Below are 22704 nucleotides of genomic sequence, written 5' to 3'. Positions count from 1 at the left end.
CAGGAAGAAGCAGCAGAAGAACACAAGGGTCAATGGCCCGCATAAAATATCTCCAAGGGAAGGGAGTAATGGCGGAATGTCATGAGCTCACCTAACAACGGCTCTCGGAATTTACAAGCCCCACCGCACACCCGAGTGAATTCACTTCAATGAGGAGGGCGCCAGCAACCACCACCGTCTTTACCCTTCCTCCACTCGCCTCCACAGTCCACACCCCGCAGCTCGCTCGACTGTCATGGCATACAAGCTAGGACACTGTTACAGCAGCAGCATACTTAAAGGCAGGGCAGCAGGTTTCTCCACCTTGCTGTCCTGAAATTTCTTTCCATCCATCTCGGTCAGCTTCGGCTCGCCCATCCACCATGGGTTCCGGCAGCACGAGATGGAGGGCTCTGCCGCTGTGCCTAGCTCTTGCGGTGGCCCTGCAAGCATGCCTCTCGGCGTGCGCGCCGGCGCCCAAGACGTACATCGTCCAGATGGCGGCGTCTGAGATGCCGAGCTCGTTCGATTTCCACCACGAATGGTACGCCTCCACTGTGAAATCCGTGAGTTCTGTGCAGCTGGAAGGCGAGGAGGATGACCCGTTCGCGAGGATCGTCTACAACTACGAGACGGCGTTCCATGGCTTCGCGGCGAAGCTGGACGAGGACGAGGCCGAGCGGATGGCCGACGCGGACGGCGTGGTGGCCGTGCTTCCGGATACGGTCTTGCAGCTGCACACCACCAGGAGCCCCGACTTCCTGGGCATCAGCCCGGAGATCAGCAACAGCATCTGGTCCGCCGGGCTCGCCGACCACGACGTCGTCGTGGGCGTGCTCGACACCGGCATATGGCCCGAGAGCCCCAGCTTCAGCGACAAGGGGCTCGGCCCCGTGCCGGCCAAGTGGAAGGGCCTCTGCCAGACGGGGCGCGGCTTCACCACGGCCAGCTGCAACCGCAAGGTCATCGGCGCGCGCATCTTCTACAACGGCTACGAGGCCTCGTCTGGGCCCATCAACGAGACGACGGAGCTCAAGTCCCCGCGGGACCAGGACGGCCACGGCACGCACACGGCGGCCACCGCCGCGGGCGCGCCCGTGCCGGACGCCAACCTCTTCGGCTACGCCAGCGGCGTCGCCCGAGGCATGGCGCCCCGAGCCCGCGTCGCGGCGTACAAGGTGTGCTGGGCGGGCGGCTGCTTCAGCTCCGACATCCTGGCGGCCGTCGACCGCGCCGTGGCGGACGGCGTCGACGTGCTCTCCATCTCGCTCGGCGGCGGCTCCTCCCCCTACTACCGCGACAGCCTGGCCATCGCGTCGTTCGGCGCCATGCAGATGGGCGTGTTCGTCGCCTGCTCGGGCGGCAACGCCGGGCCGGACCCCATAAGCCTCACCAACCTGTCGCCCTGGATAACCACGGTGGGCGCGAGCACCATGGACCGAGACTTCCCGGCCACGGTGACGCTCGGCAATGGCGCGAACATCACCGGCGTTTCGCTCTACAAAGGCCGCCAAAATCTCTCATCCAAGGAGCAGTACCCGTTGGTGTACATGGGCGGCAACTCGAGCATCCCAGACCCCATGTCTCTGTGCCTGGAGGGGACACTGAAGCCGCACGAAGTCGCCGGAAAGATAGTGATATGCGACCGCGGCATTAGTCCTCGGGTGCAGAAGGGTCAAGTTGTCAAGAACGCCGGTGGCGTGGGCATGATACTCGCCAACACTCCGGCGAACGGCGAGGAGCTTGTCGCCGACAGCCACCTGCTGCCTGCAGTGGCCGTTGGGGAGTCCGAAGGCGTCGCCGCCAAGAAGTACAGCAAAGCTGCCCCAAAACCAACCGCGACGCTCAGCTTCGACGGGACAAAGCTCGGGATCCGCCCGTCGCCGGTGGTCGCCGCGTTCTCGTCCCGGGGACCGAACTTCCTGACCCTGGAGATCCTCAAGCCGGATGTCATCGCGCCCGGCGTGAACATCCTGGCGGCATGGAGCGGCGACGCCAGCCCGTCGAGCTTGTCCACCGACCGCCGCCGCGTCGGGTTCAACATCCTCTCCGGGACGTCCATGTCGTGCCCGCACGTCGCCGGCGTGGCCGCGCTGATCAAGGCCAGCCACCCGGACTGGAGCCCCGCGAAGATCAAGTCGGCGTTGATGACCACCGCCTACGTCCACGACAACACGTACCGGTCGCTGAAGGACGCGGCCACCGGCAGGGCGTCCACGCCGTTTGATCACGGGGCCGGGCACATACACCCGCTGCGCGCTCTCAACCCTGGCCTGGTCTACGACATCGGCCAGGACGACTACCTGGAGTTCCTCTGCGTGGAGAACCTGACGCCGATGCAGCTCAGGGCCTTCACCAAGAACTCGAGCAGGACATGCAAGCACACCTTCACCTCGCCGGGTGACCTGAACTACCCGGCCATCTCCGCTGTCTTCGCCGAGCAGCCGTCTGCGGCGCTGACGGTACGCCGCACCGTGACGAACGTCGGACCTCCGACTTCGACATACCATGTGAAGGTATCGGAGTTCAAAGGCGCCAACATTGTCGTCGAACCGAGCACCCTGCACTTCACAAGCTCGAACCAGAAGCTGACCTACAAGGTGACGATGACGACCAAGGCTGCGCAGAAGACGCCGGAGTTCGGAGCGCTGTCCTGGAGTGACGGCGTCCACATCGTCCGGAGCCCCCTCATCCTCACATGGCTGCCACCAATGTGAGCTTGGTTTGTCTACTGTGCATTTAGTCAAGCAATGGAGCAGCAACCTTCTGCGGCCAGGGTAATCAAGCCACATATCGGTTGTGTTTGTGTAGCAGCAACAGCAGCAAAACAGGAAGACCACTAACCGACGCAAAATACTGTCAAGCTCCAGTGAGAACAGGCTTTATTCCTCAACGTTGTATTCATGCTTATTCCAAATGTTCACTTGCTAGTTTGATTGTTTCTACATTAATGTGTGTACAACAACATATGCGAGCAAATAGTATGGAAAATTCGCTGGTAGCAGGTTTAGCTTGATTCCCAGATGGTGACACCATCACAGGTGCAGAGCTTCTTGTAGTTCTCTCCTACGCCGGCACTTCGTGCAATCACGGCTGCTGCAATGCCAGGGTCTGATCTGTCCTCCGTTGCATATAGTGCGATCGAGCGGCCAATCAAGTCAACAACTCTCAATTTCTCTTTCGATCCTGAGAACTGGGCTTCTCCGTTCTCTCCAGCTTCTAGTGTTCCCAGGTCACCAAGAGCCTGTTCCAGGAAAGCATAAAATCAGAGGCGATTTGAACGGATTAACTTTCCTCTTTGAAACCATGTTCCTTCAAATAATGTTTTTATTTTCTCTCGTAAAACAACGGTACACCTGAATATCACGTTTTGATCAGGGTTCACATGGACATGTTTTCGCTGTTTGAGACCATGTCCTCCAGTTATCTGCCATTTTATTTCTCAAGAGCATTTTGAAAGACTGATCACTCAGCCAAAATACAGCACGATTTTTTGGAAACCTCTACAAACAATAACCAACGCTTTGTAAAATTTATGCTATGCAAATCTAGTGTAGTAGATGCAAGCAAAATTTATGCCATGCAAATCTAGTGTAGCAGATGCAAGCAATAAAAGACGGCCCACCATTACAGTTGCTCCATTCCAAATCTGCTATGTTCTGACAACACATGTGATGCAGCAATGCAAAACAGAAACAGGCCAGGCCAGTGTCTTCCTCATATTTGCAGGAACTATTTGGTTTGGTGAATTTGGTAGACATATTTAAGACACAATGAATGCTTTGTAGTGAAGTAGATCGGTAGATCACGGGGGAACTGGCGAACTGCAGAGGAAACATGAATAACAAATCTAGTGGAGGTAAATTACTATGGTTGGTTATTGCATAAATAGTGACCACATAGAAATATCATGGCTCATGGGGTCATGGTTACAAGTGCGAGAATATGTTTAAGGGGGTGTTTGGATACAAGGTACTAAATTTTAGGAGGGGTCACATCAGATGTTCGGACGCTAATTAGAAGGACTAAACATGAGCTAATTATAAAACTAACTGCAGAACCCCTATACTAATTCGCGAGACGAATCTATTAAGCCTAATTAATCCATCATTAGCAAATAGTTACTATAGCACCACATTGTCAAATCATGGACTAATTAGGCTTAATAGATTCGTCTCGCAAATTAGACTCCATCTGTGTAATTAGTTTTGTAATTAGATTATATTTAATACTTCTAATTAGTATCCAAACATTCGATGTGACATGCCCTAAAGTTTATGACGTTGCATCCAAACAGGCCCTGTCTCCGTAAGTATATGCTTCAAACCATAAAAACAAGCTAACCTATTCAATTCATATTTATGCAACAATGACCAATGTATATAGGCCACAAGGGGCTGTAAATGAAACAGACATGAGATTTTGTGAGATAGTAGCAGGTCACTACAACAATTGTGACAGACTATTACACGCATCGCCAGCATCGGATGCAACTCTGATAGAGCATGTAATGCAGGGTACAAAGAAATCTAAAAGATAAACCATCCGCTCTGAAGTTGCTTGCCTTTGTAGTATTAAGGTATTATATCATGATAAAGATAAAATGATTATATGAAGCTAAATTTCTCATTCTAAATAAATCAAAACATAAGAGAATTTCTTTGCCTCTGAAACACCGACGTGCTATCATTTCAAGTGTTCTTATGATTTCAAGTGAAAGAATATTACCTTATCGGATACATAACCTGGTGGATTATATACTTTGCCAGTGCTTTCTGCCCCTCTTGTCAAATCCCCAAACTCATTTATTGACCATCCATGTTTACCAGGTGATAAACCACTAAAGGTGGCTTCAACTCTAGCCAAATCCATGTTAACTTGGGCCAGACGAACAACACCGAATACAACCGGCCCTTTAAACTCAGCTACAGCAGCAGAAACTAAAAAATCTGCAATGTTAGGAGCACAGAATTAGCCCTCATTATACAAAATCATGCAGCACATTAGCAAAATAGAACAAGCAAGCAATCTGAAGACAGTTCTTCACAGTATGTGCCAATTAAAAGCTGGTGCTCCATCAAACAATTAAATGAGCTCAATAAGACCTGGCGCAGCTTACAGACATTTCATCATCAAGGACATAACGATTAGAGTAGCATCTTAAAGATCCTCACAAATTCGATGCATCTCCCAATATGAAAGAGAGGACACATGCACAATGGACAATTAAAGCCCAGAGCTACAAAATTCTAAATGTCACACCATTGATCTCTACACTTACAATAATGAACAACAAATTCAATATCACATGATTTGAGGACAAATAGCAGAAAATATCCAAGCTAATCTGAAAGAATGTTGATAAAAACACATGCTGAATATATAAACTAACACAAACCATTTGGGTTCCCTTGGCCAATCAGACGTGCGTCTCGGCCTGTTTGATGCAGGGCGTCTAACATCGTCTTCACTGGAAGATCCCCAAGAACCCTAACGACTTGGTTAGGCAAGTCCACTTCGATGTTTCTTATTCCTGTAGCAAAAGGCAATCTTCATAAACCATACAGAAATGGTTGGCAGAGAAAGTATGCTCAAAGTTTCTTCCAATCAATAGAGAATTAACTAATATGGCCTCATACCTTCAAGTGTTTGCAGCTTATTTTTCACAGCTGTCACGCAGCCCTCACATTTCATGTCCACCATGAATTCCGTCTTCAGATCATATAAGGCACAATATTAATAAATAACTATTTCCATCAAGAAATTAAAAAATACCTCAAGAAAATGTTTCTGTTAAATAGCATGCAAAGAAACAAAAGCCACAATAGTCTGTTGAGCCAGAAAGACTACAGGTTGCCTACTTCATAAAACTAAAAATAGGGTAGAATGTTGCAGCCTTGTCTTTCTTAATTGCATTCAAGTTAAATCTAAAGTACATTAGAACTCGAAATTATTCAAGACAATGCTAAAATCCACTCCTGAAAAAGGTCTAACTCATGGAGTTCACAAAGCATCCCCATATCAAGAAATTCCTATCCTACCTTTAACACATGTACTTCTTTTCAGAATGGAACGAACACATTTTGGGGTAGGCTTTAGAACTACAGAACCTAGTTCCTGAGTTACTAATCTAATACTCTGATGACGTCACCCTTTCACACGAGAGCTTAGGTTGCTAGGAGGAAATTACAATGTCTTTTAGTGATCAGCACTAAGTAATGGCTCTTTATGAATATGACAGAGCATCTCAAGCAATTTAGAACTGATAAGTTGTGCCTTTTGAATAGTTTATCAAATGTCTGATCAAAATACAAGCATTTGGATGAATCATGCTGCCCACCATCTTAACCTTCATACTCAAATTTTGTCCTCTCCCTCTATAGCCCATACAAGTCATGTAAAGCAACTTATCCGTTCTAATTGTCCTAATATATACTTCATATTAAAACTGATCCTCCCTCTCTAAGGAACAATCTGAATTTATCTGAAGATGGGATGGTGGCTCCTCCCAACCCTACCATTAATCCCATATCCTGGGTTTAGTTATCCCCTTGAAGGTATCTTCTAGCAACAGGGATAAATGAAATGAAAGGTAGATTTACTACTGCTGCAATACATCTAATATCATGATGCGGCATGGCGACAAACATGACCTTTAGCACAACATCTGCAGGTGCATCCAAACTGCACTGATGCAAACGGATCTTGTAAATAGCTAGATCAGATGGTGGCCCTAATACCCGCTAGCAGGTTACCAGCTGCACTGATGCAAACTAATATACTCGCTAACTACAGTCAGAATAACTATCTAGTCAGCCAATTAGACCACCTAGAGCAATCAGACAATTGAACATATTACTCTAGCACTCAACCAAGTGGCCAGCTATTTAAACCTAGACTGATAATTCCTGGATTCAATTGCCCACTTCTCACCAATTCAACCCAGTATCTAATCCTGAAAAACAAATTGGGGCTGTCGCAAGCCCAACCCAAGTATCGTAGGTCAAAAACGAAATGGTCTAGTCAAGTCAGGGTGCACCTACCGTGAGCTCCGGAAGCGCCGACTCCTGCAACGGCAACACACCAAAACACCACACAAAAGGTCAGACAAGCCGCAGAGCTCAGGCGAGGCGAGCAAATTACTGGCGACGACGCGAGTAAGCGGCCAAACCTTATCGGGCGCCGATAGATCGGCCGTGGCCGCGGCGGCGGCGGCGGCCATCGGAGGCACGGCGTTGGGCGCGCGCCCGGAGGTCGAGGAGGTGGAGGCGGCGGCGGAGAGGAAGGAGGCAGGCAGAGGGAAGCGGAGCTTGGAGGTGGAGGGGGCGGAGGAGGAGGATAGGGCGTAGGCCGCGGCTGCTACTGCGGGCACGGCGGAGGCGGCGGCGAAGGCCCGGAGGAAGCCCACCATCCCTGCGCTGCGTTGCGCCCCTAGCTTTTTGTAGCCTCTTCCGGTATCTTCTGCTTCCCGCGGCGGTGTGCGTGGGGTTGGTTGGATGGGGAATCTGGGTCGGTTGACTAGTGATGCTTCAAAGTTTTCATTCTGAACTTGAACTTGGCTGCTGTTTCCCTTTCAGCTTTCAGAAAGGTTACGGTTGTTTGTTGTCTCGAGCGGCCTCGAGAAACATCGTCATCGGCAGCGTAGTAGCCTGACAATCCAGCCACGGCCCAGTATAAGGCCCATTTGTTTGTGTTGGTTCAAGGCTTGCATGGTCCTAAGATACACATGCCTGCATAGGCAGGCTCTGATAGAGAGGACCTACGTGTCAGCAGCCTCCATAACTGGGTCCAGTGTCCAGTCCGGCAGCCGTCCGGCGACCTCGCCGACGACCCCGCCCCTTCGCCGCCCCACCCCGCCAGCCGTCTTCCGTCTTCCCCTACTACTATGACATCGTCACCACCACCATGACCGGGCGCCGCTACGGCCTACAGGCTACAGAGGTCCGCCCCTTCTCCGTTCTCTTCCGCCGATCCAACGCCGTTCCTCTTCCTCCCCCAACGTCTCCTCTTACATCACCTTCGTGGCCTTGTCCATCCTCGCCTACTGTGCGTAGCTAGGTAGGAGGAGGGGTAATGGTGTTCTCTGCTTATTTACAGGGCACGGGATTCTTGGTGACGGGCCAGCTAAAGTTGCCGGCGGCGAGCGCACGGCCGGCCTCCCTGGGAGCTCCGTCGCCGGCCTCCCTGGGAGCTCCGTCGCCGGCCCTGAATTTTTGCAAAAAACCGCGAGTTTGGATCGCGAGTATTAATCGCGATCCAAATATATCTATATACCCCCCTGGTTTGGATCGCGATTATCGATTGCGATCCAAACTAAGGGTGTATTTGCATATATTCGGATCTAAATATTTTCCGATAACCGCCTAGTTTTCTAAACTTATAAATAATGCCCCCTGGTTTGGTTCTCTTCACCTCGTCCGTCCGCTCCTCCAGCGCTCACGCCGCCGGCCACCTCCGCCTTCCGGACTCCCCTCCCCCGCTACCGAATCACCGGATTCGTGGCCGGCTCCCAGACGAAGAGGAGAAAATCTCCGTCCGGCATTGGGCGGCGAGACCTGCAAAAGGAAGCTTGGATTTTCTTTGGATGAACAGCACCCGCCGTCCCGAGCCAGGGCCCACCTCGCCGGCAACGAAGAAGGAGACAACCGGCCAAATCAACAACGCGCGAGGACACGCGAGCTGAAAGATTGCCATGCGCGGCGCATTCTTTGAGAAATTGCAGCTTCGGCCTGTCTCTGCTTTGTCCTGTAAATTTCCATGGCTTTTTGGGGGACTTGACTTCGTTGTGATCTCTGCAGGGAGGCATACATGTTCTAGCTGACAGACTGAATAATCACACTCGATCAACATTGTCCTGACTCCTGACTGCTTGTCCCCAGATTTGGTGAGCATCCCTTTTAATCTTTTGAACAAAAAGTTCGTGTTTTGAAATGAGATATAATGAATTGCTTCTCAGAACTTGACCAAAAGAAGTAGTCCCTTTTCCCTTAGGACACGAGCACCAAGTGGCTGGGGGATTGGGATGAGCGCAACAAATAGGGAAATTCAGGTTGAAATGGAATTTTGACAGCACTTTACGCAAGCCAAGTATCCATCTGAGCTCTAATTAAGCCATGATATTACTCCCTCCGGCCATAAATATATAACGTTTAGGATTAGTTAGCTCAGTCCTAAACGTCATATATTTATGGACGGAGGTAGTATTAGTTATTATGGATAAAAACAAATCTCTCTCTCTCTCTATCTATCTATTGAGTGTATACTTTTAAAAAGATATAAGTCTAAAGACCCCGTCTATCTGGGATAAAACCATTGACAAATGATTCATTTTGAACCATGGAAATTGTTGTCTCAATGTCATCCATTATTCTGGTAACGATCACATATGGTGAGAAAGGTAGTAGTACTGTTTGACATGGTTTTAACAAGTGACATCTTATCATCATCTTTTATTGCTATGTTTATAACTTGTGAGTAGTGACAACCAATCAAAACATGTACATATATACACCTATATATATAAGCTTCAAAATGACAGAATTAAGAACGCTTCCTCTTAGCAGCTGTAGTTTTCAGATCTTGAACCTCACAGGTATGGATATAGTCATAGTAGGGCGGTATTGGAGACCTCCATACTAGGCCTTCAAACCTCCCAGGAGGCTTAACACTTCCATACATCACACTTGCTAATGCTATTTTTGGAACCTCCTCTTGTGAAGAGCACTCATACTGATGACAAACCACAATCTCTTCAGAAGTTCTAGCCATACTCCAAAAATGTGCAGGTTTATTTTGGTCCAGAGCATGAGATAGATGCTCACCAAATTTGGAGACGTGCCACTTATCGAGCCTTCTCAAAAAGGTCACAACCTTGCACCAAAAGTGGATGTCAAAGCTGTCCCTCAGCAAACAGATAGCGCACATTGCATGAAAGAAAGACCCTTTCATCATCCTGGGCTCCTGGCTATCTCCATGGCCATGTATGCCATCTTCGGGTGCATCATGGGATCCGTGCTTCCAAACATGAGTGTTTTGAAGAAGTACCAGTATGCTTCATGGGACATATATTTCAGTGTTACCGGCCTCGCCGTTCCAAGCTTTATGATCTTGTCAGAGCGGCTTGTTATTATGATTTTACTCCCACTTGTCATGCATCGTTTGGAAGCAGCATACAACTTCTTCCACTCATCTTCATTGAAGTCTCCAGCCACCTCAACAACAACTAGCATTCTTCCATATTTGCTCGACGTGGAATTTTGACATTTCTTCACACATCCTCCCCGCAAATAGGTTAACTTCTCAGCGTTGAAATCATGGTTGCTCAAGAACATGATTTCTGAAAAATGATCATGGACTCTTTCATCATTGCAAACATGTGCGACAAGGGTACTCTTGCCAACTTTGCTGGGGCCGACAACTGGCAGGACCTCCAATTCTTCAGCACCATTGGGTTGTGCTCGCAACAGGAAGCTCAGAACAAGCTCTGCTTCCATCTGGCGGCCGAACATGCACTTGCCCAGCAATATCTGCATGCTACAAGGCTGTCGGTACAGGTGAGGGTAGCTTTTTAAGAACAGAACCAGCTCTTTCACATCAATGATCATAGCGCTCAAACTGCCAAGGGCATCTTCTAGTTGTTCCAAAATCCGTGTCTTTCTCTTTGAAGAACATATCCCTTTCATAGAATTTACATTGGAGAGAGAAAGAATGACTCACAACCTGATCTTTGGCATCCTTCTCATCGTGAGATTGGTATCTGAAGGTGTCAAGTATGTAACAGCCTTGATACATGGCATCTCTCAGCATGTTCAGCTGCTGGACCATAGCTTGGTTTGTGATATGGCGTCCTGTGGCCTCGTCGATGATGACCTGTGCCCGAAGGAGAGCCCTTTGCATGCTGTCCTCCACATCCAGCACCTCTGGCTTGGAGCTTTTGCTGATGAAGAAATTTATGGATCTAGAGGCTAGTTCACCCAGGACTGCGGAAAGAAAAATCTCCATTAGGGAACTCTATCCTCAAGAAGATAACCCAGCTGGTGAAAGAGAGAACTATAAAAAGAGCTTTGGAGAAATAGCATGGGATGTCTGGAGATCAAGGATGTAAGAACGAGAGAGAAAGAAAGAAAGATATTATTACTAGTTCATGTTTAGAAAAGGTCGGTCCAATACAGTCCATGCACGAGAAGTTTTATCTTTGACCTTTGGGACTCCTTTTTTCATCCGATTCACAATTCGTCTCCATCATTGACAATGAATAGAACTACTAGCTGAGAAAGTACAAACGTTGACTCTCAGAAGCCTTTGCTTAGTCACAAACTTCTATTTCCTGGTTGATCTGTAAGCCGTATAAGCTCCTTATACCTTATGTAATGCTCAAACCCGTGTGTGCGTGCGCCCAATGATCAGCCCGTGTTGTAAACTCAATTTTCTTCTTAATAACAATATATGCAACTCTCCTGCATATTCACCAAAAAAAAGTTAAGCTGTCCAAGCCAAATGGTAATGAGTCTAGTGCACAAAGAAGTTCAGTAAAACATCAGAACCTGAGTTACCTGAAACATTGTTTTCGTTAACAGATAACAACTCTACATACTGTGAATTAAAGGTTTCAAATATTCAGTTACCGTCTCTGGAAATATCAAATAAGTGAGTTCCTGGACATCAACCCGATTCCATAATGCAACTTTACTTCTATATTTTTGTTGTACTGTATTTGTGAACCATACAAAATTTATGCTATTATAAAACTAATCCCTCCATTTGAAATTACAAGCCTAATTTCATTTCTTTAGAACTGAAAGTGTCAAGTATGAAAAAGCCTTGGTACATGGCTTCTCTCAGCATGTCCAGCTGTGGGTGCATAGTTTGATTTGTGATGTGTATGTTAGAGCATACCACAGCACCGAGATTGATAGATTTTTTGTGATTGTTATCCCTAGTTTCCACCTTATCACTTGGAGGCCTTTTTGCTATCTATGTCTTGTAACTACATAATCCCATTCTTGAAGCTCAGCAATACAACACTCTACATTACACCGGTTTCCTTCTTTATAGTGCAGGGCCAGCCAAGGCAGTCCTCCACATCCAGAGCCTGTGACTCCAAGGATAACGACTAATGTATTAAGAACAACAGTACATTTTCATCTCAGACAGATTACGTGTTCAAGTCATGCAATAGGTCAGTTTTTAAGTCCTATGTTTGATCTTTGGGGCTCCTTTCCCCTTCACCTGACTGTTCTGACTGACTTTTTTGTCCCTTGTAACACTAGAAGCTGAGAACATGTGGACCATGCAGCTGTTTGGGAAGCTTAAATTAATCAAAGAGAAATTAAAAACGACCAGACTAGGATTTTACATAGCCTTATTATCTAGCAGGAAAGTATGGTATGTTTGAACATATACGCTAGGCAACTACAACGAGCTGAGGTGAAGCAACCATCTGTTCTGGACTCTGAATCTGACAGCACACCAAGTATCTGTACTGCTATAGTACAGAGGTACCTGCGTTTTCCTATACATCACCTCCAATTTCCGAGTATTTATTGTTAATTTGTGATGGACTTTTGATAATGAGCAACAGATATTCTTTGGTCGGATTCAAGCAGTCACCAGCTCTCTTGTGGCTTCTGAATACAATGAGAATGTTTACAAGTACCATATTTGGAGTTATGCTTCAGATTGGAGTCCAGAGTTTCAGACAATACGGTGCTAGAGTTCAGGGTATGGACACGCGCGAAATTCCTGGAGGTGGAAACGTGCAATGGGCCTGGCAACAAATTCTGAATAGCTTTGACCTTGTTGTCAAGACCCCAATGGAAGCAATCGAAGGTATACGGGTTATGATTTCTTTCATTTAGCTCATAGTATTTTGAGATGAGCATTGTTGGTTATGGTACTTGAGGAATGACAAGCTACATAGAATCAAGTTCAGTTGGTCACAAAATGAAAAGGAAACTTATTCCTTTTTGCATCATCTCCTTCAGCAAGCAATTTGGTTACAGGTTCAGGTAAAAATGTAACAAGAATGTAGAATTTTGATACTCACTTAATGGCATTCTAAATTGGCATGCCAATATTGCCAAATTAATGATTATGGTAACCTACTAGGTAACCATATTAGATCTTGACACTGAATCATGATCAATGGATGGTCGAAAACTAAGTGGTGACTGCTGTAAAAGTATTATGATTTCAGATTCCAAAGCAATGTCTTGTAGAAAAGATCTCAATGAGATTACTGAGCATACATGTACCTGATTCAGCATAAGAGTTTTACCAACAAAAATTCAGAGGTTAGCAAAAATAGATGGCACTGAGCTGCTGATGACCATTCTTCATCCATATAATAAAACTGTCCTTACGAGGTAGCACTAGCAGTAAACACTTTGTTAAAAGAAGCAGCAGTAAACCAAAAGGATCTAGTATCCAGATATTCTGAAAAGAGAAGGCCACAAAGGAAAAACAATCAACTTCTTTCAGCTGCTTGGACACAAATATGTAAACCCAGTAATTCAAAGCATTCGAACCTTTGCATCACCATTGGCAGGCATAACACCAAATTGCAGTGTAGCGGAAAACTTGAAACTACCACCAATGGTCCCTACTATCGTGAACCTTAAGCTCGGTCGTGTTACAGGGCAACTCTCCTTTGGCAGAGGATTGAACAGAACAGAGCTACAGCCTACAGCTTCACATGCTCTCCCTGCCAAGAAAGAGAAGCCCTGAAACTGGACAGCTTAGGAATTTCATTTCTTTGATCAGTTTTTTTTTCCTATTTCTTATCTTGGCATTGCTGTTCTCTATCTGTGAGCCTGCGGCATCGCAAGATTTATATAGGGAACATATCCTTGAGAAGGCATATGCGAGCTGGATTTTTCGAAGGGTTTTAAACCATGGATATCCTCTTGGCATCCAACATCTCCCTTTCCCTTTTGGCTCCATGGTTATGTCTCTCTAAAGTTCGTGTCCCACTATTGGATTCTCTTTCCCATTCAAGACTCTTCGTTGGCAATTGGCACTAGGCACAAGGCACTTACAGCCAGGGTTTCATTTTTCTTAGAGAAAAAGCTGGGTGAGTAGAATACATGATCTGAAGCTTAGATGCATGGTACAGTTCCGAAAATATGCGCAACGTATCAGAGTCACACCATCAATACTGAACCCAGCATTACATACTACAATTCAAATACTTCATGATAGGATTACAATTTTGTCCCCTCTGAACCTTCAGCTTTCAATCTCTCACTTTGGATTTTGACGCCCATATACCTGTCAAGTTTTGAGACATAATCATTCACCGGAAGATTGGTAGGATTCGACCTAAGAACGCAATCTTGGAGACAGGATCAGCACCACTAGGGCCTGCCTTGAAAGTGCTCAAAGTGTGCCTTTAAAATATCACAGGTGTAAGCGCGAGGGAAGGTTTACCTGCCGAGCATCATGACGGTGGCCTGCGGGTTGGTTCCTGGCGAGGCGTTGAAAGTGGAGCCGTCGATGACACGAAGCGCGTCGACGCCGAGCACCCGGTATTCGGCGTCGACGACCCTGCCGACCTGGCAGCCGCCGTGGTAGTGCCAGATGGTCATGACAGTGTCCTTGCAGAACTGCTCCAGCGACGTGGAGTCGTTGTCGTGCCGGGGCAGCAGGTTCACCGGGAACCCAGTCGATATGTTGAGCAGCGTCTCCATGGAGAAGGAGGTGTACGTGAAATTCTCGAAGGCCTTGGACTGGATGACGCGCTCGATGACCGACAGGCCGGCCACGCAGCGGCGGAGGTCCTCGGGGTGCGAGAAGTAGTTGAACGTCACCGCCGGGTTGTCGTCGGGGTTGCGGTTGCGGAGCTCGAGGTGCCCCGTGGACAGCGGTCCAAGCACCTTCTCCAGGATGAAGCCGCCGCGGAGGACCGAGTCGTCGAGCTGCCTCATTGCCTCCACCGCGTGCGCGATGGCCTCCGGTGTGCGCTGCTTCGGGGGCACCGTGGCCAGCTGCCCCGTCTGCAAGAACAGCCGCAGTACTCCTCACAAAGCTGCAACTGCGTGCGGAATTCAGATCCATTCGCAAAGCATTGACGTGGCAAGAACCTTACCTGTGGAGAGAACATGCCGAAGTTGCGGTGCCGGTGCCGGTGCCGGTGCCGGTGCCGGTGCCGGTGGCGGCCAGAGGACACGAGCCCGACACCCCAGTTGGACCCGCTGGCGCCCTCGATGTAGCTCCCGACCTGGGTGATGCCGACGACCTGGATGAGCGAGATCTCGACCGGGGAAGGCGACGGCACGAAGATGGCGTTCATGGGGTTGTCGGACATCCCCTGCCCGACCTCAGGCTGGTCGTGGACGAGGGTGATGCCGAACGACCTCAGGTGACCGGCTGGGCCGACGCCGCTGAGCATCAGCAGCTGGGGGCTGCCCATGGCGCCCGCCGAGAGGATGATCTCGTTGCCGCGGCCCGCGTTGAGGTACGCCTTGTGCATCCGCCCCGCGGAGTCGTGGAACACCACGCCGCGCGCCACCGGCCGTCTCCCTGGCGCCAAATGTTAAATTTGGTGGCTGCGAGCATGTCCCCAAGCGTCGAAAAAGGGGTTCTGACCTCTGACATTGAACAGGATCTTGGCGACCCTGGCCCGGAGCAGCACGTCGATCCCGTCGGGGCGCGCGTACCTCAGCAGGTCCGCGGCCGTGTGCCGCCGCCCGTCGGCGTCGAAAATCGAGCCGCCGACCTTGGTCCCGTCGATGTGGTCGAACGTGAAGCCGTTGTCCGGCGCGATCCCGGACTCGAGCAGCCCGCTCTGCAGCGCGGCCTGCCAGGGCCCCAGCTCCGGCTGGAACGCCACCACGTCCTCCACCCACCGGTACGCCGCCTTGGCGGCGTCCAGGTCCCACCCAACATCCCGCACGTAGTTATCGCCGGCCCGCGTGTAGAAGCCGGCGTTGATGCAGCTGCCGCCGCCCAGCACCCGGGGGCGCGAGTTGATGACGCCGTCCTCGGACACGAACCGCTGCGCGGGGGAGCCCGGGGAGGTATCGGACAGCGTGTCCGCGAAGCGGGTCATGTCCTCGATGCGCTCGTCGTCGTAGGGAGAGCCGCCGCGCTCCAGCAGGAGCACGCGGGAGCGCTCCGACAGCGTGGCCGCCAGCGGGCACCCCGCCGTGCCGCCGCCCACGATGATGTAGTCGTAGTAGGACACGTTCGGCGCCCGACTCGCGTCCTTCATGAACGTGTAGTTCATGGCCCGTACTGTTGTGGTGCACGTATTAACGCATGCATCCAGCAATCAGATTAGTGTCATGGATTAAACACTACGAAATGTAGAAGAATCTAACGCAAGCAAGAAGATGATCACCTTGTGGCGAGCTGCACATCAGTGCAAAGAAGGTTGCGGCGATTAAGGTGATCAGTGTTGGTGCGAAGAGTTGATTGGCAGCCATTGTGGGGTGTAAGCTGCGACCGCCTGACCGGGCGCCTAAGATGATCTGCTTCTGATCAGGTAACTTTGTGTGGCCGACTGTGAGACGTTGCGTGCCTTTATACAAGTGAGCCGAGCTCAGAGTACTAGAAGATAATTGTTGCATGGGCTGGCGCTGAGACCTGGGCTGCTTGGTGGTTGGCTGTGGCTCTGCACTAGGGTGCCGGAGCAAGTACTACTGGGGCGATGCAAGTTGACCGTGCATCTTGTAAAGGTTGTGAGAGATTGGATTGGTCTCTTCGGCTTAACAACCTAATCTTGTAACCTAGTAACATGTAATCCACACACCTAGTAGGCTGGTACTCTCGAAACCAGACTAGGTGAAAAGATCGCCGGGCAGTGCAGCCACCACAGACGAGGTCAAACGTCCACAGGTGCGTCGTACCGCACGCTGCAACGCCATCATTTTCTTTCTGTTTGCAACAACGCAGCAGGCCCAGGCCACCAGCGGCGCCGGAGTCGTGTTCGAGAGTTAAAAATCGCCTCGCCTCCAGGCTTGCCGCCGGTTCGCTCGTTCGCTGCACGCGCACGTACGTTTGACCGCGTCCCGGACGGCCACCGCGCGCGCGCCACGCCGTGCGCGTGAGGAAAGAAGGGGGGGTAGGTCGCGGCAGGACTGGACCGTACCCCGCCGGAACGGCCGGTGACTTCACCTCAGATCGCACGGCCATCGGCCGCGGTGGCGCCCCGGCCGTGCTGTGCCGGAGGGGGCGCGGACGCTTTTGCTTCAGAGGAAAGCCGCCGCCGTTTCGGTTCTGGTTTCGTTGCGACCTACTGCCGCCGAGTCCTGTGCGAGTCCGCAGCCAGCATGCGCAGGTCCTGGGGGTCCAATGCAATCTAACCGGTTGACGCATGCTGATCTCCCGTGCTCTGAAATCTGAATGGCTCGGTTGGTTCAGTGAAGTTCAGTTACGGGCCTGCGCCTCCTGCACTCGGCTCTCTGGTGTCCATGGGCCTGCGCGGGGATCGTTGGGAGTTTCAGAATCAGCGCAGCATGCGGACTTGTGGAGCAGATATACAACATGCAGACTGCGTTTTATTTTTCAAAGTGTGGCAGTATGCAGAGTAGAGAGTGCATCATTTTCTGTATCGTCAGCTCACTACGGTCTACGGCGACTTGTTCTGTCATGCCATAAATCATCTTATCTTTCAAACACTGTAGTCCTTTTCTTTTCCAAACACACAAAAGCTTCGCACGTCAATTTTATTGAGGAAAGGACAGCAGATGGGTCGGCGTACATAGTTTTTAAAGGCCGCCGCTTGCTTCCATTCCACATGCACATGGTGGCCTCTTCTCTGATGCAGGAATGAAGCTCATCATCCGTCGTGCGAAACGCTGAGTTAAACACCATACCCCGAGCCGAGCAATTCCTTTCACGCCAGATCATCCAAGTCACCAGTATGAAGCATGCGTCGACGCCTTTACCAAGCGTACAAGGCACTCGATCTCAGGGAACAGTGGGAGCAAACTTCATGAGTATCCAACACTGTATTGTCGACAGAAAATTTATTGGATTTTGCAATTTCGATAATACATTTCTCTCCCCTCCCTAGATACTCTTTTCTTTTCTTTGGCCTCTTTTCTTTTTGTGAGTACAATAGAACTCTTCAAACCTATCACAAAATCACTACGATACACCGGCATCGTCTATTATATCTCAATATTTGACAGACGGACATCTACAACGCTGACTGAGGACCACAAATCACAAATGCTTCTGCAAGTAGTGCACAGCTCAATTTCAGGAGGAGTCCTTTTAACTCACTGGAGGGAGAGGGCTACTCCATCAGTGGAGTTCTCAGTGGAGAGTGTTGTAAGCCAGAGGGCGGCCTCTGATGGAGCGAAGCTCTCCTGCAACCTGCCCTGCCTGATCAGCTGTCCCTGCTGCATCTCCGCTGTGCATACAGAGGCTCGGCAAGTTCGCCATGGGGCCGAACCTGCACGATTGGCGTCGTTTTTTCACCCCCAAACAGCTGCACGATTCGCGCGTTGTGAAACTCAGGGAGACGACGTGCTAGGCATCTCCTGGAATGTAACCGCTGGTGTGGTAGCGACGGCGACGGCGATGGCAGTGCCGCGGCGGTGTTGCTTGCAGGCGAGAACGCGCCGGCGCGGCGAGGCCATCGTCGGCATGAATGCTACAGACAACGGCCCGTCGCGGCAACAATGCCTGCCGGAGCTGCTCGGGGCGCACAGCTCGAGGGATCCTGATGTTCGCGCAGCGAGACGACCGGGTCCCCTCACCCCAGCGCCGCTGAACAGCCGGCGGACGGCGGTGACCGCGGCGGCGAGCCGGCTACGGGGAACCGGGTGTGGACGGCTCCGGAGGCCACGGAAGCCGTCGGATCGAGAACGAGCGGCAGGATCTGATCCGACGAAGGCGAGCGGGAGCGTCGCGTGGGCCGATAGGAATCAGCTCGGTCCAGTTTACTGCCCAGGCCCAGAAAATGAATCGCTGGCAGACTCCAGTGTGAATCAAGTTGCGAGTTGTGAGCTGAATCATCTCAATTGAAGGGAATTTGCAGAATCGAGAGTTGATAAACCGCAGGAATTGTATTGATCTTGTCTATGAATTTATACATGTATAACAAGAGTTCAAGCCTATCTTCTAGTGCTGTCTCCAGGCCGCCCGTCGTGGCGAGATGCGCCAGCCTGGCGAGCGCGTGGGCGTGGTGCGCCGTGCGCGGCGGCGGCGGGCAGAGGTTCGTTCTCGGAGGAAGCCGTGCATGGCGGTTGGAGAACGTCTGCTACCCCCTCGCAGACTCAGGTCGGGCGACCCAACGTAGAGGCTATCTCTGAAGTCGTCGAAGAGCGCCGTCGGCAAGCCTTTCATGAAGATGTCTGCCACCTGCCGAGCCATGGGAGCCTGCAGAACTCAGAGTTCGCCAAGGGCCACTCTCTACCGGAAAAGAATGGATGTCCAGCTTGATGTGCTTGGTGCTTCGATGATGTACGGGATTACGAGGCATGTACCTGGCGGAGATGTTGTCACAGAACACGAGCCAATGAGGACGTAAGGTTGCCGCGGCGCCGTGCTGCCACGGGATGATGGCGGCCACACTCCACGGGTTCCACTCGCTCCACCTGATATCGGGACTGGTTCTGCCGCTGGCTTGCCCCAGGAAGGCACCGCCTTGTAAAACCCCTGATTAACACTCATTAAGCATTTAACATGTTAGTAACACTAATCATGCATGCATAACTGTATTTATTAATTTTTTATAACATTTCTACACATGTAATGTTAGTTCTTTTAAAGTGCAATTTATGGAGGGTTTAAGCTTTTAGCAATTAAATACTAATAAAAAGTATACATTTGAAAATATGAAATTTTATGCTCAATATAGTTTGAAATGTTACATGAATCAATTTTGAACCTTGAAAATGTTTGACTGTTGAAACAAGCTCAAAATCCTAATTTAAGTGTATGTTTGAATCAAAATTCATAAGTGTTGGAAATTCTAAGAGTAACCATTTTTGGGTGGTTTTGAAAATTAATTTTACCTAAACACATAGCAACCAAAATACTGAAATGTTATTGGCTTAATTTGATAATTGTATGTCTCACGTGAAAATTCTAGTTAATTCTTTTAACACTAACCATGTTTCTTTGTGTAGATAAGGCTATACTTTTATGCTTCTTTTGATCTTTACATGCTGTATGATTGAGTTTCTGCAAAGTTAACTTGTTGTATGATTGAGTTGCTGCATAAAACTTGAAGTTGTGTTGTCATGTTTACGATTTATTCACTCGCTTGCATTGCATCATGGCATACATGTAGATTCCGTAGTTGAGGATGTGGTGTACCAGATTGTGGGTGAACAAGGAGAAAGGATCAACAACAGCAGCCCGAAGATCTGACCTAAGGTCGGAAGGGCCAAGGTCTAGTTGACACTAACTCTACCGCTAGGAAGGCAAGTCCCGGAGCATAACCTTTATTTTCCAACTATGCAATGTTTTTATTTAAGTATTGTGCATTTACGTTTTTTAGAGTTGACTGAAACCATAGATGCATGGTCCATAGGTTCCCTGGATATACTTAGTAAGTCGTTAGCACTGCCATGCTTAATTAGGATCCGGTAGAAGTCAAGTGATTTCTTGTTACTCACGAGATATAGGACATACTTTTGGCAAAGTTACTTGAGAATGAATCACCAAGGAAAGAAAAATGGAAACCAGGCGGAGATGAGTTTGGTTAAGGATATGACATGGATTGAAAAGTAAGCCTCCGCTTGTGTCGGTTAAGGTCCAAATCGTTGTTGGCTGTGCTAATTAAGTTTGAACAGTACTAATCATATGCGGGGAGTAGGAGGTAGTTGAAATAGGTAAGTGCGCGCTGGTAGTTTGAGGTTGATACCGTCTTCCTATTCGGGTGCTAGTCAGTAACTCATGTCTGACCCGTCAGGGTATCGATGGGGACTAGTACTTGAGGGTCGTGGAGCAGTTCAAGTATTTAGCGTTCTCCAAGAGAACGGTTGCCACATGCGGCTCAACGGGGAGTGCATGTGTCGTGTGATTAGGTTTTTCTTGCGAGGATTAAATTGAATCGATTCGCTGCCACTCTCGGATAAGAGAACCTCGATCTTTTAGGCCTTGTTTGGGAGGGAGGGGCTAAACTTTAACCCTGTCACATCGGATGTTCGGATGCTAATTAGGAGGATTAAACATGAGCTAATTACAAAACTAATAGCAGAACCCCTAGGCTAAATCGCGAGATGAATCTATTAAGCCTAATTAATCCATCATTAGCAAATGATTACTATAGCACCACATTGTCAAATCATGGACTAATTATACTTAATAGATTCGTCTCGCGATTTAGCCTATGGGTTGTGCAATTAGTTTTGTAATTAGCCTATATTTAATACTCATAATTAGTGTCCAAACATCCGATGTGATAGGGGCTAAAGTTTAGCTCCTGTCTCCCAAACACCCCCTTAGTCAAATCGTAGTAAAGATGTGGAATGAGAATGGAATGGTGATGATATGAGATATATTTATGATATTCTTTGATGATTAATATTGGATACCATGCTCACTCTAGTAAGTGATGCAAATCTAGTTGGTACTTGCTACATATTAAACCTGAGCTAAAATATTGAAAATAAGATCCATCATATTAAACCTGAGCTAAAATATTGAAAATAAGATCCACTGTTAATCGATTTTTTGGCAAAACAAATCCCAGAGCCAAAAGCCTTGCTAGGAATCAGCTATATATATACCATAGTCGGGTAAGTTTTGCTGAGTATTAGTATACTTAGGGTTGTTATTGTGACCCTATTTTAGGAGGCGCCGCTTCTCTTTGATGTCATATCGGTGAGCTTGATGTGATATCTTCTTCTCGTCGTCGTTACCGCTTTAGAGTTAGTCGATCGAATTTGTGTTTAAACTGGATCTCCGTTGTACCTTTTAAATCTATGTATTATTCCTATATTTGAACCATTTTTATAAACTTTTGTATCATTCTTATGTTGTATCACTTATATCTGTGTAAAAGCTATCATGTTTGTGCCATCTGCGTTTACCTTCGCGTGAGATTATTGGTGTTTGTTTCGATCATCATACTAGGGAATACAGACTGTTAAATTAAATCATTAAGTTAATGAGCTGCATGTGTTCAAATGATGGTCATTATTAAGTTTTAATTTGGCTGTTTGTCACAGTGCCTCACCTACCAGCTTCGCGCGGGATTGGATCAGAGCGGACGACCGGGTGCCGCAGGCACGGCGACGCGGCGCTACACTCCCGGAACGAAGGGCCGAAGGGGCATGGCCGTGCCGCGCGCGGCGCCGGCGCGCCCACCCCAACAACGGCGCGTATCGGTTGCAGCGCGCGGATGGATCAGTCCGTGTGCAGAGGGTGGCGAGGCAATTGCCAACCGGAGCCGCTCGAGGCGCACTGCTCGAGGGACCTTGATTTGCGCGCGGCGGAACGGGACGACCGAGTCCCATACTCCCATCTCCCAGCGCCGCTCGACAGCCGGCGGGTGGACGGTATTTCATTTACCGACTTACCGTCCACCCCGGAGGTCACGGGAGCCGTCAGATCGACAACGAGCGGTGGGATTCGAGCCGGCGGAGGTGAACGGGAGCGTCTCGTGGGCGGGAGGCGGAGGTGCTGTTTGTTTGACGTGGTGTGAATAAACAGCGATTTTTTCATGTAGTTTTTAAATACTGGAATTTTCTTTTTAAAAATTTGGAAAGCTTTTAGCTGAGTTTATATGAAAAGCTGAAAAGCTTAGTTTATAAGCTGTTTGTA

General features: G+C 49.1%; 3 protein-coding genes and 1 long non-coding RNA gene across 6 annotated transcripts; 2 read left to right on the top strand and 2 right to left on the bottom strand.

Moving 5' to 3' along the window:
- Positions 1–69: 69 nt before the first annotated feature.
- LOC117863017 (subtilisin-like protease SBT1.3) lies at positions 70–2989 on the top strand. The gene has a single exon (XM_034746586.2). It carries the CDS (start codon positions 363–365, stop codon positions 2694–2696), a length of 2334 nt encoding a protein of 777 aa, XP_034602477.1. The 5' UTR covers positions 70–362; the 3' UTR covers positions 2697–2989.
- On the bottom strand, positions 2834–7526 carry LOC117863020 (copper chaperone for superoxide dismutase, chloroplastic). Its single transcript, XM_034746589.2, has 6 exons — positions 7151–7526; positions 7023–7046; positions 5619–5691; positions 5378–5512; positions 4708–4928; positions 2834–3223 (listed from the first exon to the last, which is right to left on the bottom strand). Exons 1-6 carry the CDS (start codon positions 7388–7390, stop codon positions 2987–2989), a joined length of 930 nt encoding a protein of 309 aa, XP_034602480.1. The 5' UTR covers positions 7391–7526; the 3' UTR covers positions 2834–2986.
- A 197-nt stretch (positions 7527–7723) lies between these two features.
- On the top strand, positions 7724–13376 carry LOC117863021 (uncharacterized). 3 transcript variants are annotated; one of them, XR_011898870.1, is made up of 4 exons: positions 7724–8863; positions 12034–12157; positions 12249–12476; positions 12560–13376. It is a non-coding gene; the product is annotated as an uncharacterized lncRNA (long non-coding RNA). The 3 variants fall into 3 exon arrangements; XR_011898869.1 differs by having other exon boundaries at positions 12039–12157; positions 12249–13376; XR_011898868.1 differs by having other exon boundaries at positions 12249–13376.
- Positions 13377–13997: 621 nt separating this feature from the next.
- Positions 13998–16626, bottom strand: LOC117863019 (protein HOTHEAD). Its single transcript, XM_034746588.2, has 5 exons — positions 16319–16626; positions 15565–16212; positions 15065–15498; positions 14407–14972; positions 13998–14247 (listed from the first exon to the last, which is right to left on the bottom strand). Exons 1-5 carry the CDS (start codon positions 16545–16547, stop codon positions 14181–14183), a joined length of 1944 nt encoding a protein of 647 aa, XP_034602479.1. The 5' UTR covers positions 16548–16626; the 3' UTR covers positions 13998–14180.
- Positions 16627–22704: the final 6078 nt, after the last annotated feature.

The sequence above is a fragment of the Setaria viridis genome, chromosome 7 (genome assembly GCF_005286985.2).
Source record: "Setaria viridis chromosome 7, Setaria_viridis_v4.0, whole genome shotgun sequence".
NCBI lineage: Eukaryota > Viridiplantae > Streptophyta > Magnoliopsida > Poales > Poaceae > Setaria > Setaria viridis.
The sequence above is the reverse complement of the archived record's forward strand: the minus strand, read 5'-3'. Positions and strand labels throughout refer to the sequence as shown.